The 17,949-nt window shown below is 43.1% G+C and overlaps 1 protein-coding gene across 5 annotated transcripts in view; it reads left to right on the forward strand.

Moving 5' to 3' along the window:
* The window catches only part of LOC147611411 (ARM repeat superfamily protein), a 121,616-nt gene extending 104,905 nt beyond the window's left edge, over nt 1-16,711 (forward strand). The window contains exons 9-12 of one of the 5 annotated variants that reach the window (XR_015263750.1): nt 15,023-15,111; nt 15,304-15,368; nt 15,509-15,610; nt 15,920-16,394. Coding sequence is in view for 2 of the 5 variants with exons in the window: in XM_086784498.1 (XP_086640624.1) it covers nt 15,023-15,218; nt 15,304-15,368; nt 15,509-15,610; nt 15,920-16,031 (475 nt within the window). In the remaining 3 variants the exon portion in view is untranslated. Of the gene's footprint in view, nt 1-13,973; nt 14,050-15,022; nt 15,219-15,303; nt 15,369-15,508; nt 15,611-15,919 lie in introns of those variants that run through there. The other 4 variants (XR_015263751.1, XM_086784498.1, XM_086784499.1 and 1 more) reach the window with 4 other exon arrangements.
* Nucleotides 16,712-17,949: the final 1,238 nt, after the last annotated feature.

Genomic DNA, 17,949 nt, shown 5'->3' on the forward strand with positions numbered 1-17,949 from the left:
ATTTTCACACATGGGTGGGTGTGGCCGTCCATTATTTTGCAGGTTTTGGACAACCCTCTCTTTGCCTTGAAATGAGGGTTTAGCCTTATTGGATCAACTCAATTTGAGTTCCAATTGCTCGGTGGCAGTGGCGGTTGCGATTAGTTGGTGTAAGGTGTGACCAGGATATATTTGTAGTCCCGCTTTGTACACGGGTTGCAATCCCGATTTAAACCTTCTCTTCCTTTCCGCCTCGGTGACATGCATAAATGGAGATACCTCCAAAAGCACTTTCCAAAACTTTTGTACATATGCATTCACTGATTCCCTCTCATTTTGCTTCACCCAATTCCACTTCATTGTTATCTCATTCAATGCATTGGGAGGCAGGAATTGAGCATAGAACCTCTACTACAATTGGATTTGGTGACTGCTAGTCTACCGCACTTTGGTTTCTACCAGAGGCCGGTTTCATTGATCTTGGGAGAATCAAGTACATAGTGTCATGGGCATTTCTGAGACCAGATTTCCATACCAATGCATATAAATACAGTATTGCAAACAAGTGGTTGTCGATGTAGACTTGCAACTCACGCTACCCTCTCAAGTGCCCATGTTCCCTACCATCTGCTCTCTATTGTTCCACCAACACATAGTGGCAACAATCTGCAAGAGAGCACGTAGGACAAGAGAACACTACACAGAGTATGTGATCTTGTAATCCGGTTCCTCCCTCGTGCTACTTGCTTCCATATTTAAGCATAAAAGCTTCCCAATTGCAAGTAGAGTCAATGACAGCGGAAGTCTTCGCGATGGAAGTCCTTGGAGTGATGAGATCTTCGATTTGTTACATTTCTTCGCGAAAAAAGTCTTCAAGAGGATGAAGGGAACCCTGGGAAAGCTTTCTCTATGGTTCAACTTGAAAAAGGAGGGCTGAAATTAGGGTTTTCAGCAAAAAGACCAGAAATTACAGCAATAAAGAGACTTGTTTTACTGAATTTCAGTCATTGGGAGTGTGTAGGAGAGTGATTAGCACCCGGAAACACTATTGGAAGCTTGAGAAACACCTTAGCAAGCTTGGATATGGAGTTGGGAAGGAAAGTGCAGAAAATACAGCCCAAATGCCCTCATGAAGGAGGTGCCAATCTCTAGAGAGAGGAGGAGGAGTGAGGTGTTGAGTTGTCCAGTGTAGGTAGCAGGCAGGTGCTTTGTGGAGCAAGCTAGAGTGGACACATGGCTGGTTACACCCTTTGTACAAAGGGGATAAGGTCTGGGTGGTGGAGATTGGGTTTTGTCCACCTCGGGACATCAGTGTGTGAACACCGGGTTAGTCATAATTTATAAGTGAGTTTTGGTCGCCCAAAACTTAATGAAGTATGTACACAGTCGCTTATAAATTAGTGCTAACTCCTAAGGCTAGGTTTATGACCAATACTTACTACTTGTCACATGCCACATAACCATGTCAACATACAGTTTCACACGCACGGTTCACGGGCGGGCATCCCCTTATCCGGAACTACACGTTGGTCAAGCAAGCATGAAAACAACATGCAATTTCAATTGCAAGCAAGCACATAAAGATGCTATGCAATGCAGCATTCGTATGGACAATCCCCGTTCATGAGACTATACCAAAATAGACGTGCTCCAGGCAAGTACACGAGGTACCAGACCCACTGGAACACCAATCCACCAAGCATTTCTGAGCATGTACACAAAGGCACAAGCAAGCTTAGTTAGTACGAAAGGTACGATACGGTACGGTACGATAAAATACGGTACTAATTGGTACCTTAAAATTTTTTGAGATACGATACGATATTAGCATGGTTGTCACGGTACGAAAATACAATACCGTACGGGAATTTTTGGTACGATATGAAATTTTCGGATACCGTACGATAAAATACGGTTTTTATTTTTTACACTTACAACCTATGGAGCTTCAAGCTTGAATGTGAGGGAAGGTTGGGAGGGGAGGAGTCTACAGTGCTTGAGGAACCAGAACATGGATATGTGTCTCTCCCGGTTAGATCTCCCGATTGTCTCCAAAAAAGAACCTGGATGGGTAATGCAATACCAAAGGTCTCCCAGTGTAGCGTTTATGACTAAGGGACCGTCCTTGCACAAATACGAGGAGTGCATCTAGGGTGATAATGTTAGGGACTCCTCTCTAGATCAAAATGGCCATGTCCAAATCTTCTCCCTCGTACATAACTTGAGAATCTAATTGTCTAGCCTACCTATACCAGGGATCCCCAAGTGATGTAGCAAGATTCTCTCATCCTACCAATCAAGTGTACACTACCAGTCTACCTCGCCAGATTTTTTAGGTCTCTCAACAACCCCATATGGAATACTGAGTGGACACAAAAGTTGCGAAGTATTGCGAGCATTTGGGATCTTCGTAAAGCAAGGTTTCTATATTTTTTTAAAGTATTTGGAAAAAAAAAATTCAAGGAAAAATGATTTTTGGAAAAAAAAAACAAACAAACAAACAAACAAACTTTTCGTGCCGTACGGTATCGTACCACTCGTACCGTACCGTACGAACCTGCGTACGAACCTGTTCGTACGCGTACGAGAAACAACTATGGATATTAGTACGTTTTTTTTAAAAAAAAAATACTTCCTAAACTTACAAATTGTAGACAAGAAGTTACAAAATAGTAGAACCATGAACATAATGTCATCATGCCATTAGAGTACAAAATTGCTACAAAAGGATAGGCCAAAAACTCATGGCATGGGCGGCCGCCAACATGCGTACATACATGATACTACATACTACAATACATCATCAATGGGCTAGAAGGAGATAGATGCCCAATGCCTAGAGAGCTATAACATATCAAAAGTCTACATCATCACCAACATCTGCATGATCATCAACATGATCACTACTAGAGTGTCCATCAAGAGAGTTCTCTGAAGAGGACTCTTCGAAGGTGGACGAGACACTCTGGGGATCATTCTCGCTAAGTAGGTTGCCGTCATCATCAAACAAGGGCTCTCTAGGCAGTGGGGTATCATCATGAGGGGGCAATGGAATATCATCATGAAGGCGGGGATTGGAGATCGAGGATCCCCGCCTCACATATGTGCGAAGGCCACCCTTTGCCGATGTCGAAGGCAGAGGCCTATGAACTCCAACTACTCGGTCCCGTCCATGCTGACTCCTGGTGCTGCGAGTATCTGCTGCCACAAGCTCACTATAGAGCTCCATGAAGATTGCCTCCTCCTCCTCATCAGGTTGTTGATTGACACTTGCAAAGTTTTCACTCGTCAACGTGAAAGTGTCAACATTGACCTACACATTAAGGCACAAAAGTTAGAGTCTGTACAGTGTACACAAAACTTAAAAGTTATGAGTCATGACAAGTTAGAGTCTAGACTTGTCACTTACCTGCTTGGGACTACCCATACTAAGAATGCGCAAGTTAGTGCGGCAGTAGACCAACCGCTCCAATTGTCGTGTGCTCAGTCGATCGCGTATCCTCGTGTGTATGAGAGAATAGGAACTCCAGTTCCTCTCACATGCACCCGTAGAACAATCCTGGGCTAGGACCCTTAAGGCTATGGGTTGGAGATGCTCTAGTCCATACCCAAAATTGTCCCACCAAAAAAGGGGCTTCACAAGTGACTCCCTCCTACATCAAGTGGGAGACGAAAAGGAGGTTTGACCTCTCTGATCAACATAGCAGCCCAACTCCTCTAGAAAGGCATTGTGCTCATCAACTGGCACAGCTCGAAGCATATATGCATCCCAATCTTGTCGAAGCTCCCTATCGGTGCAAACTACTGGAGACTTGTAGGCTGGATGTACCAATGCTGCAAACCCGTGGATTGGTTTGTGCATCCACCTCCATCTCTTCTGTGCAATCTCCATGATTTGTGCTCGCTCGTCAAATGTAATGTCTGTGCAAGCCTCCAACTCCACAAGGGCAGCTCTAAAGAAGTGGACAAGAAGGCCCATGGTGGACCCCTCGCAATCTGTCATCCGCAAGAGCCTATAGAATGGAGTCATAGCAATGACAATTGCTCGGACTCTAGTCCAAAATCTCTCCTCTAGGCAAAAGCGTTGCATGGCTTTGGCCTCTTCAGTGACGTGTTCATCCCATTCGTTCCACATGGTGGAAACAACTGTCTGACGAAGGGCGGGCCTCACATCGTATAGACGCTCCAAAACCAGCCACATGTAGGCAAAGCGGGTGGCCGATGGCTTCTTCAAGTCAAGCTTGCTATGCTCACGAAACATAGCAAGCACCTTCACCTTTAGCATGAAGAAGTTGACAATAGATGTAGCTTGTTGCACAATCCTCTTCACCCACCCGAGCTTCGCCACATCCTCCATGAGTAAGTCAATGCAATGACTCGCACATGGAGTCCACACAATGGTGGGGAATTCCGCCTCAAGCAAGCGGCCCATGCGTCGACAATTTGATGCATTGTCGGTGATGACTTGCACCACGTTTTGAGCCCCAACCTACATGGTAGATAAATCATATGAGTTGAGGGCTTTGCACAAATGACAAAATCAGCCACACTTACGTAAAATAATGCTTACCTCTATGATCGCTTGCCTAATATGGCGGTAGATGAAACTCCCGGTAGTCTTTCTCCCCCTTCTCCTGGTGTCAACCGCACGCAAGAAGTATGTGCCAAGCGGGTAAGACACAAGGATGTTGATAATGCCACGCTTCCTTTGATCACTCCATCCATCTGTGAGAATAGAACATCCATACTTCGTCCATGCGGCTCGAATCGGGTCAAGGGCTCGATCAATTCTCTCCTTCTCTTCATCAATCTTCCTCGTGCGCATAGCCGTGTAAGAGACCCCCGTCCACCCCTCACATGGGCCCACATTTGCAATCGCCGTCACCATCTTCTTCCATTGCTCCTTTTGGAGTACATTGAAGGCAAGATTGCATTCAATAATGGTGCGAGCAATCTCTATCTCCGCAAGGCGTTGCCGCTCCTTAAGGAATGCAACCGAACCTCTCACACTACCCGTGACTTGGTGGAGAGAGGGTTGCACCCCTTCACGCTCCACCACCCTTTGCCTTTTGCCCGGTGCGGAGGCGGACCGTGCATCCGTGGAAGTGGCAGTGGAGGATACACCAATGAAAGAGCCAGTGGCTGCTTCATCATGTGCCGATGGTGGTGCTGGTGGTGGTGCCGGTGCGTGTGTTGATGATGCTCCTCTACTTGAATTTGAGCCGCCACTCATCTTCCACGAAATGTCATCGGCAAAGCTTTGCGGAATCTCCTTGCATGGGGCAACTTGTCCCCCAATCTTTGAAAGGTGCTGGAGAAGCCTTGTTGCACCACTTGTGTATGACTTGCCGCAATATCGGCATGTCCAATGATGGGAGTTGGACTTCTTGGTGTCCTTCTCCACATTGAGGCAATGCAAATCAAAAGCCTCATGCTTCTCCCGAGGCATGATGGATAAGAGAAGGGCTAAAGCGTGGAGAAGAGGAGAGAGCGTAGAGAAGATGAAGTATGGGAAGAGCTTGGAGGAAGAGAACTTGGAGTAGAGGCTCAAGTGGGATGGAATGAGCTTGGAGGAGGGTGGAGGAGGGTGGAGAAGAGGCTTGGAGTAGAGGCTTGGTCCTTGAGGCTTGGAGTAGATGGAGGAGAAGGCTTGGTCCTTGAGGCTTTTATAGGACTCAGGAGAGATGAAAGGAAAACAGCCAAAAAAACGGGCAGAAAACGGCTACTTCCAACGGGCAGAAACAGGAAAAACTCGTACCTGATCGTACGGATACGTACGGTACCGTACGGTACGAATCGTACGTACGGCCTGATCCACGTGAGGCGTTTCCGCCATTAAAATACAGAAACTTTGTAAGTATAATCATCATTGATCAATGTATTATGTACATGTTATAACTTTTATAAGTTGAAATAACAATCTTGCCTTTTAGAGTTGTACTCACCAAGTGAGGGCTATTGATCCCATATTTCTCCCACCATGAGACTGGCTGAAGTTGTCTCTTGCATGATAGCAGTCTGTCTATCAAATGCATGGCTGGCATTCCAACACACTAGCTGTTCATCCTCCAAGCGTCTCATGAGCTCCACGTCTCCTCTTATCCATTTTTGAATGTAGATTGGTTGAAGAGCGCTCAACAAAGCCTCTGCCTCCTTCCACCCACCTTCTTGCATCAGTTTGCATGCAAAAGCAACTGCCTTCAGGTGCTCATGCTCTTGCCAGCTCATCCACTCTCGGCAAACCACTATGCACATGAGTCCCAATCGGACTCTCACTACCTTCTCAAAAACAATGAATATATATGCAAACTTGGTTTTTGAGGGCTTCAGAAGCTCAAGGTCACTATTGGCACGATACATTGCCAAGACCTTGGGCCTCTTGGTAACAAACTTCACTAAGCTACACACATCCACCTAATCTTTGCAAGATCTTCAATGAGCAAGTCTAGGCTATGGGACGCACATGGAGTCCATACAATCTATGGGAACTCATCCTCTAGCATCCGTCCCATAGAGACACAATTGCTACCATGTCAGTGACCACTTGCACAATGTTTTGTGGGCCTATCTCCATGATAGCCTCTCAGAGGTGTGACCATATACTATCCCAGGCACAGATGCATCAATGGCACACAAAAACATAGTGCCCTTGCAAGAGGACACCAAAACATTATACACATTCCTCTTGCGTATATCTGACCACCCATCACATAACAATGTGCAACCATACTTGGTCCAAGTGGCTTTTAATGGCTCCATCTCAACCCCCATTGCTTGTTGCTCTCTTCTGAGCTCTTTACTGCACAAGGTCTCATAGGAGGGTCCCTCCCACTCACATCCAATGCAGCTGATTGTCCTCGTCGCCTTTTTCCATCGTGGGGTACACAATGTGAAAAGACGAAGCGCATTGGATGAAAAGCCTAGTGAGTTCCCTAGTTGCATCTTTAATTGCTTGCTTTTGTCCCAACTGTGTTCTCTTTGATGCATCACCTGTATACTCACTAGCCTCAATACCCTCAGGCAGAGGCCCACAATCGTGTCTTGCTAGCTAATCGGCTGTGATGTTTGTAGGCACCAGTTTGCACGCACCAATGCCTTCCCCGGTTAAACGTATGAAATGGGTCTTAACACGGATTATGGACCCTCCTGAGCAAATCCCGCAAAAATTACATTTCCACTTTTGGGTGCCTGAACTAACATATCTTGATATAGGAGTGACATGGGCCCACACGGCATCCTTTGCGAGGCATCTTAACAAAGGCAAGGCAAGCTGGCACCCTAGCATGAAAACCCTGAAATATCAAAATCTTTTCTTCTCTTTTTTTTTGTGCAAAATCGAAGAAAAAAGGCACAAATCAGCACAATCATACATCGCAGAAATTGCAAATCCTTTGTCGCTCATGGGAAGATTGAGATCCATACACTCTTGCAAACTAGAAAATTCCACCCTAGAAAATACATTGCAACACAATCATACATTGACCCGATGAATCATTGTATTCCAATGTTGGTATCAACTCATGTCACAAAAGAAAAGCAATACTCGAGAATTGTTTGCTTCTCGCATAGAAAATGTCAAATCTAGCAAAATGATCTGTCTGGCCACCATACTCATGCTGATTATGTTCTTGCAAACAAACTATATCTGGTCTCATCATCTGTACATAATCCCATAAACATCTTCATTTATGAGGATTGCAAATACCTTGTACACTATAGATAACACAATTTATTGGAAACATCTTATGTACATGACATAGAAATGAGGGGATTTAACTTTCATCCATATGCGTAGACCCCCCCCCCCCCCCCCCCCCCCCCCCCCCCCAAGATCCCGCAATACATTCCAAATAACATCGTGCTTATCAAAGAGCTGAGTACCTCTAGTGCAAACTTGAACCCAAATTACCTGAGACGACATTGGCAGAGGGATTCGCTTTTGCATTGAGAACATTAGCCACTAAAGAATCCACAATATGAGCTACATTCTTTTGAGTCTGGGTCCAATTACGGGTTTTTTACAAAGGCGCCTTGAAAGTCTTTTTCGAGGCAATAAAACCATCATGATCCATATACTTTTCCCTTTAGACTTAGCAAATGGTGCAGCCTTACTAGTGGAAGCGTGCTGATTAACTAGGGGCAATGAGCCTTTCAGTTTTTTTTGCAGCTTAGCCAAAGTAGCAGAGGGTGACACAAGAATGGCATTTGCAGGAGAATTAGAAGGTGAAACTCATGCCATCGGAGGCTGGGCCACAGCTAGTGGTTTATGAATGATAGTAGGACATTTATTGGAGATATGCCCAAACTGTTTACATTTAAAACATGCACCAGCAAAAGTGTCCCAAATAAGCTCTAGTTCCGACGGGCAATCCCAAGTTGTCTATCATCAGTACATTTTATTCCAAAAGAGACCAACACAGCAATACATGAACCAACTGAGTGTCAAACATGAGAGGGACTTTTCCAACAAAGCTACTCTGTGTTTAGTTCTTTAAAAGGAACCTCATAAAACCCTATGGCAGCCTAGTACACACCACCAACTACATTTCCCTACAATTCTGAGTTTATCCATTGTGCCACCTCATTCGCAAGCGGCATTTTTCTTGGGAAAGAAACCACTGTAGCATTTTTTGAGAACTTCAGTGTGGTGAGACCACCGAAGGGAGAGGAATATCAAACCGAAAATCAAGATCTAGCAATTGCCAATCCTTTTTTCTGTCCACAAAGTCTTCAAGGAGCATATCATGAACAAAGTGTTCCTCAGGAGATAACTCCTGGATAGATTTGCCAAGTTTAGTACAGAGAACGTTGTTCCTGTGCTCATCATTGTTGTGAGCATGTTGATAAACCTTTATATTTACATTCTAGTCTGAAGCCAACTGATCCAGAGAAGGGTCCATACTAAAGCACGCAGTGAAGAGTGTTTCTGATGTTAATTGTACACACTTCTTTTTAGTAAAAGTTATTCACTATACACACTTTTTTTTGTGTGAAAACCACATATTTTATCTTATATTGGAGAACCTAAAAGTACATCTAAAAGCAATGGAAAAACACTTCGTAGTTCTACTGATCAATCTGCTGCAGCTCAAAACTATCATGCAATGACTGATGTAATGATCGACGGAAGTAAATATACTTGTCGATCCGAGGTTGTGCAAACACCTCATAATTACGATCCAGCCATATTGTCCATATAGCCCAATATCTCATCCAACCAAAGAAAACAATGTATTCCTGCAATCTAGAAGGATATCTTCCAAACTTCGAGAACATTTTCCCAAATGTGACCCCAAAGAATCATATTGTCATATGCAAAGATAGACAATTCAAAAACTCCCTTGTGCTAGTGCAAAACCATAGCAAATGAGCAATACTCTCTATTTGATGATGGCACTGCAAACAAATTGGAGTGTTCACTGTACACACACAATCATTGTGGGAAAAAAAAACACACACACACACACGTGCACGCACACACACACACACACACACACAAGGTGACTAGCTAGAGCACAGAAAAAAAGAGGGGGACTAGGAGGAGGCGACGAAAGCCCAAATAAGGCCCATGGTAGCAATTGGGGGCAGAGAAACCCTAGCGCACGGACTCAGCTACAGACTCGAGTAGGAAAGAAGCCACACAAACAAAACAACACAAACTTTTTTTTTTGGTAATATCCAGTGCAGTATATTTATATGCTCGTAAATTTACATGATGGGAGGTCTCCGAAATGGAGAGTATCCCAAAGATCAGAAACATAAAAAGAAAAGCTCTATGCAAGAAGCATCCATATCACCCTCATGGCAAGCATCATATAAGGATTGCTGCAATGAGGCTCGGAAAGATTCATATGACTTGTGAATCTACCGACCCAAGTATGCCAAATTATGCTCACTCCAGATTGTCCAAAGAGCCCAATATCTCACCCAAGAGAGAAATAGTGAGTATTGAGACAAAGACCTCATAAATCTGCCAAAGAGCCAAAAATGTTTCCCAAATCTTTGACTCGGGAAACGAAGCCGAAGATAATCTGAAATTCTCCTGAGGAGGATCCTAGAACATGGGCAGTGCCAAAGCAAATGAAGAACAGTCTCTGAAGGAGCCTGACATCTTAAACATGTGGATGGTGCAATGCGACGTTTAGCAAGTGTGATCCCCACTGACAATGTGCCTGTCATACATCTCCAAAGAAAAAGTCTTTGTTTCAATGGCATTTTACACTTCCATAACATCCCGAGATTCTTCCGCCACCATGAGAGGGGCTTCCTTATATGCCACAGAGAATTAGCATGTTGCTGAATCCATGGAGCAGGCTGAAGAAGCCTGTAAGCTTTGATGGAGGTTAAGGCGGGAAGAGGAACAGGATGAGTGCATGTAGCAGAGGGTTGCAATTGCCAAAACAACACACACACACACACACACACGCACGTGTGCACAAGGCACAGATAACAGAGGCGAATATGGTCGATTGGTTGCTAGCAAAGACGCTCGATGGCCTGGAGAAGACACCACACACCAGTATACACTTTTTTTTTTGTAATACGTTATATTACTAGTGGGAAACCTCCAAGCAGAGGAGAAAACCCAAAATCAATATATGGAAAACATGTGGTAAGTTACAAGCCCAACTGTCCAACTTTGTAACTACTAACATTCAAAAGCAATCAAAGAACACTTGCAGTTGGTGCAAGGGAAGATCTTCAAGATCAAAAGAATCCTGAAGAGATAAAAGAAGGGATCTCTTGAAGAAAGCGAAGGAGGGAATATCTTCTACGGCAAAGATCAGCTAATTCCTCGCATGATAAATGGACCATAGGGCCCAAAATCTAGTCTATGCAATGAAAGTATCAAATTCTGGCAAAGTGGGGGAAATGCTGCCAAATAGCCAAAAAACTTTGCCAAAAGATTTGCCACAAATCTCACACGAAGGTGTCTTGACAATGTGGGTAGAAGAGCACGGGATAGGGGCAAGACCATAGAAGATGGCAGACCATCTCATGTGGATGTGAACACCTTCTACAAGATGTAGAAGCAACACGTCTTTCGGCCAGAAAACTGCCAACAGGTAAAGCACCAATGAGGCATCTCTAGAAGAGGACTTTCTGTTTGAGGGGTAATTTACTCTTCGAGATCTTCGAGAGAGACACCCTCCACTAGCAAGAAGGCTTGTTAATGTGCCATAGTGAATTTCCTGAGCCTGTATCCAAGGTGGAGGTAGAAGCAATTTATATGCACTCGCTGCAGTCAAATTTTGAAAGAGCACCACATCGCAGCCTGCATTTTGACCCACAATATCCAATCTTTCAAGCTATGACTCAATTCTAGAGGAGTTACTAGCTGAAAATCATGCAATAAAGAAGCTATGGTTCACCATATCGGTCTGTGATGTAGACCTAGATTGTAAAGTGTCATAGCTTGTGGAAAAGAAAGTACATAGCCCCTATCATTCACCACATCCTCAACATATGTGACTACTTTGGTAGAAAGGAAATAAGCCTGCCTCGGCTGTAAAAGAGCAAGAGGCTATTGAAATGCATGACTCCAATGAATGCTCTCTCTACGAAGGGAGTTGCCTTGATGAGGCGGTCGACCAGACCATTGCATTTGAGCCATCAAAGTCTACCAATCTTGAATCAATTTCATGGGAAATGGGCATTCGAGAATGTGCCCCTCTAAGCATCCAAATATAACTCAGCATGAGTAATCATCCAATGCCCAAAGGTTGGAGTTTTCATTGCTGCAAGAAGACTTGATAACATTAAAGTTCAAGGCTGTTTTGGCTCCAAGAAACTCACAAGAATTGCTCTCTTGGCAATAACATGAAAGTGTAAATTTAGTATATCGAGACCACCATGCATTCCTTGAGTACAAAGCAAAGGCTTTCTGAGTAGCATGATCTGTTTTCTGTCCACTTTAGTACACCACAAACATGCTAATGCTATAGACATGAAACTATTCAAATCTATTGAAGACCAAGGAACAAGAGGCAAGTGAAACTGAATATAAGCCATTAGATTGGATTGCACTATTCTCAATCTAACATGTAACGGCTAGGTAGATAATTTCCAATATTGAAGTTTGAAATTCAGCTTACCCAACACCCACTGTGATTCTCGCTTCATAGAGACATTCCAACCCAGAGGATATCCAAGATGTCTGACCATCTGTTCTGGTGAGATTATCTGTCCCGGCTGAAGAATAGAGTGCCAATCACAATGCTTGAGCGGTAGAAGCTTGGACTTAGCAAAATTAATTTTCAAGCTTGCTGCATGACCATACAGATCCAGAGCATCCATAATTATTTAAAGATCATCTTGAGTATTCTTTGGAAAGAAAAATGAGTCATCTGCATAAGCTTGGCTAATAAAGTGATTTACATCCGAAATTTGTATGCCATGTAGCTTGTTCTCTGCAAGCAGTTTGTCCATTAATAAGAGCATGGGATGAGTGACTATTGCATAGAGCAATGCACTAAGGGGACAACCTTGTCGTACTGATTTGCCTAGAGACCAAATATATGAAAGACTCTTGTGTAATATACGTTGAGCAATGCCTCCCTTAGAGAGCCACTAAATAATATTTCTCATCTTAGGCCCAAATCCCATATTTTCCATAATAAATTTCCATTCTACTGTATCAAAAGCTTTTTCTATGTCTATCTACATTATGAGTACACCCTGCTGAGTATATTTCACATATTCAATGCCAATGACAAATGTAAGCATTGGCAATGTTATCTATTATTTGCTTTTTGGGCACAAAACCATATGGTGTAGGATGTAGACTCTCATATAAGATGTTCTTCAGATGGTTAACCAACATTTCTGCAACCGGCTTGTAAACCACAAGCATAAGAGTGATTGGTCTCCAATCCGATAGCTTTTCACAAAGATGTTTCTTGGGGAATAAGCAAACCAATCCTTCTTTCTAGGAAGAAGGGAGTACCTCCGAGTGCCAACAACAATTAATCATAAAAAGCATCTTAGATCTTAGCATATTCCAAAATGCCATAAAAAGTTTGATGGTGAGGCCATCCCAGCTAGGGATTTCCATTTGCCCGAATTGTGTAGTGCATGTTGTAGTTCTTCAATGGTTAATTCAACTTCTAAAGCACATGCTTGCACCTGGGACACAATTCTATTTATATTGTGAAGCAGTAGGTGACGTGCATCAATAATTCGCTGAGTAGGTTCATTGGGGGTTGCAAAAACGCCATTGAAGTAGCCATAAACTTCCCTTTCTAATTGCTACCTACTGTCAATCCAACAGCCATCCCGATTCTTAACTCTATGAATGCATTGCAAAGTGTTGGAAGCATGTAAGCCCTTGAAAAATCCTTTAGACGAGCAACCTGTGTCTTTTAGAGGTTTTTGTCTCAACTTGATCTGCCACTTTTGCAGCTTTCTTTCATCGTTTCTCTTAAGACAAATGCTTGCTTGCATTAGTGCCTCTTGTTCTGAATCATCGAGACTTCTTTGATGACTACATTCAATGAGTTGTTGAGCCATGAGTTTTGCATCCTTCACTCTACCTCTTTATTCTCCCGAGAACTATTTACCATAATAAATAAAAACAGCCTGCATGCGAGTGGTGAATCTGCGCCAAGCCATGGTAATGTCAACAAACATATGCATCTTCAAGGGCTACATTGCATGAGCCACCAAATCATCAAAGAGTTGATATTTTAGATAGCTTTTGTAGATCAGCAATAGCCTCTTTTGTGGGAGTGGAACATCCATTATTGACATGCCAAAATACATCATCATCCACAATGGGTAATGATCTGAAAGACGCATCGAGTAGTTTACCGACATTTTGCATGTGAAAGTATCATATTGATTTGCATTCAACATGTACCATCTGTCTAGAGAAGCCCAATAGTTAGTAATAGCATTGTGTTGGAAAGTATACCCTTGCGTGGTAGGCATCAAGTGTTTCCACAAATCACATGATCCCATATATTGAATTGTAGCATGCCACTGACGTATTTCAGAAACAAGCATACTATTATCATCGTATTCAGGAGAGTTGTTGAAGTCTCCATACAAAAACGCATTTGAAAGCCACAGGTAAGCTCTCAATTTTTCCACATTTGACTTCTGATTGAAGAAGTATGTGTGATGCATATACACGACCAAATTCAAATGTCGTTCCATTCATGTGGCATCGGAGCACTATCCATCTTCCCAACAGATCATTATATGCGACACATGGCTGAAATTCAGGGCGGAGATCAACATGACCACTCCTGAAAAGTAACGAGTGCGAGCATAAAAGATGTACCCTGCAAAAGAGCCTTCCATGCCAGCAAAAGCATGCTGGTTGTGTTCTTGTAAACACACTATATGACACTGATTTTTATTTATATAATCCCATAAAAGCCTCCGTTTGTCTAACCTACAGAGACCTTGGATATTATAGGTAAAGCATCTGAGAAGTATGTACATATCTACAATAACAGGGTTGTTATGTCAGGGCATAAGTATCCATTTGCATGTGGAGATATTATCTGCTCTTCTGTGATATGCAATGGGTTTTGGAGAAGCAACTTTAGAATACAAAGGTTTGGAGGCCATCTCCAAACAGAAGACTGAAGCAGATAAAGAGCAAAGGAGACATTGAGCAGGGCAAACGGCCACCTGACAAGCTGCACTGCACTTCTGCACAAGTGTTACTGCAAGCGGCCTATCAATCAGGGCTTTGCAATTATGATCCAGAAATCCCTGCAGTATCTCTGCTGTGCGGCTTGCTGATGGCGACTGTCTGTGGAGGGTGACAACTGAAGACACACACCCTGAGGACGAGCGATGAGGAGAGAAGGCAGAGAAGACGAGCGACAAGCAGAGAGCAGAGAGCAGAGCCACACACACACACCACTAACACACACACACACATATATATTTGTATGTTGTACGTGTATAGATAGGTAGATATAGCAAAGGCAGGATTCTTTTAGATAATTTTCTCGTTTTTGCTAGATGAATGTGATCTTTTTCTCTTGGAAAAAAACGCTGTTACATTGTGAGCTTTCTAGCTTAACAGGTACAGAAGTATTCTAAACGAGATGCTTGGTGAACTGGAGAGACATCAAAGTGACGCAACTCGCTTTATGGTCTGGCTGCAGCATATTGGTAAACTATTTGAAGCAATGGGGCTTCTGTTAGTAGCACATTTTAAACGCCTGCTTCCACTCCTTTTCCTCTGGTTGCATGCTCCAGATGATTCAATCACACTGCTGGTTAGTTCTTCAAAGTTTGTTGTTTTTAAACCTGGTGGATCATGCTGTGTTTTTTACAGTAAGCCCATTTCTGTATGGTGTACAGGTACTCAACACTTGGTGTATTATTATCAAGCACACATGGCCACGGATGCCCTTCCATGTTGAAAGGTTCACTTTGTAACCAATGGTTCCTTGTAATTTTGACTTATAGCTCGATAGTTTATTCAAGGTTTCGATGAAGGGTAGCATCAGTAACTGTTCTCATTTGGTAGCTGAGTAGTTGAAGTCCTAATATTGCTGAACCTCAGGTTTTGGCAGGAGCTTTCACAGGCATACAAAGAGTCTTTTGGAAGAACATTGGGTTCAGCTATCCGTTCTTCTGTAATTGAAGTTTGTGAACTCCTGAAATTGTAAGTACTATATATAAGCCGTCTCCTTCCAGTGCTTCGCAGACTCGTGGGTTCTCTCTGATGCAGATGGTTTGAGAATCAGTACCGCACTCTTAGGGTCTTTACAGATTTAACCTCCGCTGATGATCTTGCCCGCCTGTCCCTCGTGGGCAGGGGATTTCCCCCTTCCCTGTGTGTCTGATGATGGGGCAGGGGATCTGTCTGTAACCACTGCATAGGCTTAAAATCATGCTTCTCTCTTAGTAATACATCTTCAAAAGATGTGCTCTTAAAATAAGCACATGACATATTGAGTGTTGGATTTTGTAGGTGTGGGGGGCCTGCATTTGAAGCGGCATGGCAGAATAGTGAATCGGATTCTTCTGTAACTTGTTTAAAATTTGCTTTGGCTCATCATTTAACTGGACTTCAATCAACTTGATATTCTTTATGATTGAGAAAGGAAGAGTGCAGAAAAGGGTACATGAAAATATCCCCAAATGACAGATCAACATGACACGCTTATAGAGAAGATGAGGGTGAAAACATGCTGGCATTTGAAGTAATTTCTTAGTTGAGGCAGGTCTGCTAGCAAGAAGTCCCATCTTTTAGGGTTTAGATTCTTAAGAGAAGTTTATATTAGTGCTCTTTTCAAACACATTGCATATGGCCCAATGGGCAAAGAGGTCTGTAGACATAGTCGAGCAGCAATAAACAATAAAGGGTGCTTTGTCATGTAGCTTCAACGGCATTGTAAATAAATTGCACTAATAGTATAGATCAGCAGAAGTTTTACTCTCTCAAAGTCAAGATTCCCAGTTCCAAGGAGGTTGGAAAAGAAAGTTAGGGCTGTTGAATTAGAAAGCCATGTGCTATAAGGAGGAGACATAGGGACTATTGACAAGAGCTCGACTTTGAAAGACCGCTACCAGTAATGGTTCTTCTGTGCATTAAGTGATGAACACAACCTCGTGGAAGATGAGATTTTCAGGTGTCCTTTTGTAACCCCATTGCGTGGATAAAGTGTAAGCCCGCAGCCTCCCTTAAAAGCCTTGACAAATAGTGATCTCAGAGCCTTGCAAGCAAAGCATATTCAGAAAATTCAGTAAGCTCAGTTTTGCGTCTATCATGTGTTACATGCTCATGCTCATCCTCTCCTCACATTTCCATAATTTCCATCTTATTTTATGATAGCTCTAGGGAATTCTTTAAGCGTCTTGCTTTTTTATTTTATGATTTGCTAAGCATGAAAGCTGTCACTCACCTCCATGGCTCAAACTTTGTGTGTTCTTACCACTCTAATCACCCCTTGTTGCGTTGTATCTTGGTCTTCTTTTTCTAGAGCTGCACATGATGTATGTCGATAGAAAAGCTTTTTTTCCCTCCCTTAAATGCTAGAGTCTGTCTAGGTTGCAAACAAACGCATGTAAGTGAAAAATTAATTGAGATTAGGTCAGGGTGTGCTTGGCAGTAAATAAAGTTAGTCTTGAAAAATGTCAGAGCTACACATGCTCATATAAGGGTCATGGAGCGTGGACCAAGGGTTGCATGGTCATGCTGAGGAAATGGGTGTTTTGATACAAATAAAAACCTGTTTCACATGAAGTTTCTAATCTGTAGTATTGAAGATTTGTGCTCACATCTTAATAGCTTTTGAAGGGATCAATTGGAGTCATGTGGGCTGGTAGTCCATTTTAAATGGATGTGTAGGCCTTATATTACAAATTGAACCCTCAAGCTTACGGATGTGTTCTTTAGAATGCCTAACAGTAAGGCCCCTGCCATGGTTAAGGCCCCTGCCATGGTGAACCCAATTCCTGGAGGAATTGGGAGCCTTAGAGCTCATGTACAAGCTGTTTAAAATGCGGATGGAACTGCTACGACAAGGTTGGACTTGGCGGGTTGCTAGGCTTAAGTTGAGATGCACTCCCTTGCTACAGGTTGGTGCTAGAAGAGATACCTGAAATGCAACCATCTTGCACTGAGGTGGGCTCCTAAAATCAGTCTTTTATCAGCAGGTTAATGAGGTCCATTGTGAAATTAAGATGTCCTCATGGGATCTCATTGTGGTTATGCTGGTGTAATCTGGATCATTAAGCAAGAGGTACTTTTGTGGCAAAAGGATTATCAGATAGGTTGACCTGTTGTAGAGGGGGTGAAGAAACTCCATACATAGCGGGCTCCACTCATTCATGCATCTATCTTTACTCTAGCCCCTCAGTTTCTGGTCAATACATTTAAAGCTGGCAGACTTCAGGGTCACTAGAAGGACAAGACATGCTTTTACTATGATCCACCGACAGAGAGACAGCTTGCAACAGATTATTACTTGGTCAAAGTACAGGACATGGTACCATGTC

This window comes from Cibotium barometz, chromosome 47 (assembly GCF_041138505.1).
Source record: "Cibotium barometz isolate CiBa-2024 chromosome 47, ASM4113850v1, whole genome shotgun sequence".
In the NCBI taxonomy this organism is placed as follows: Eukaryota; Viridiplantae; Streptophyta; class Polypodiopsida; order Cyatheales; family Cibotiaceae; genus Cibotium; species Cibotium barometz.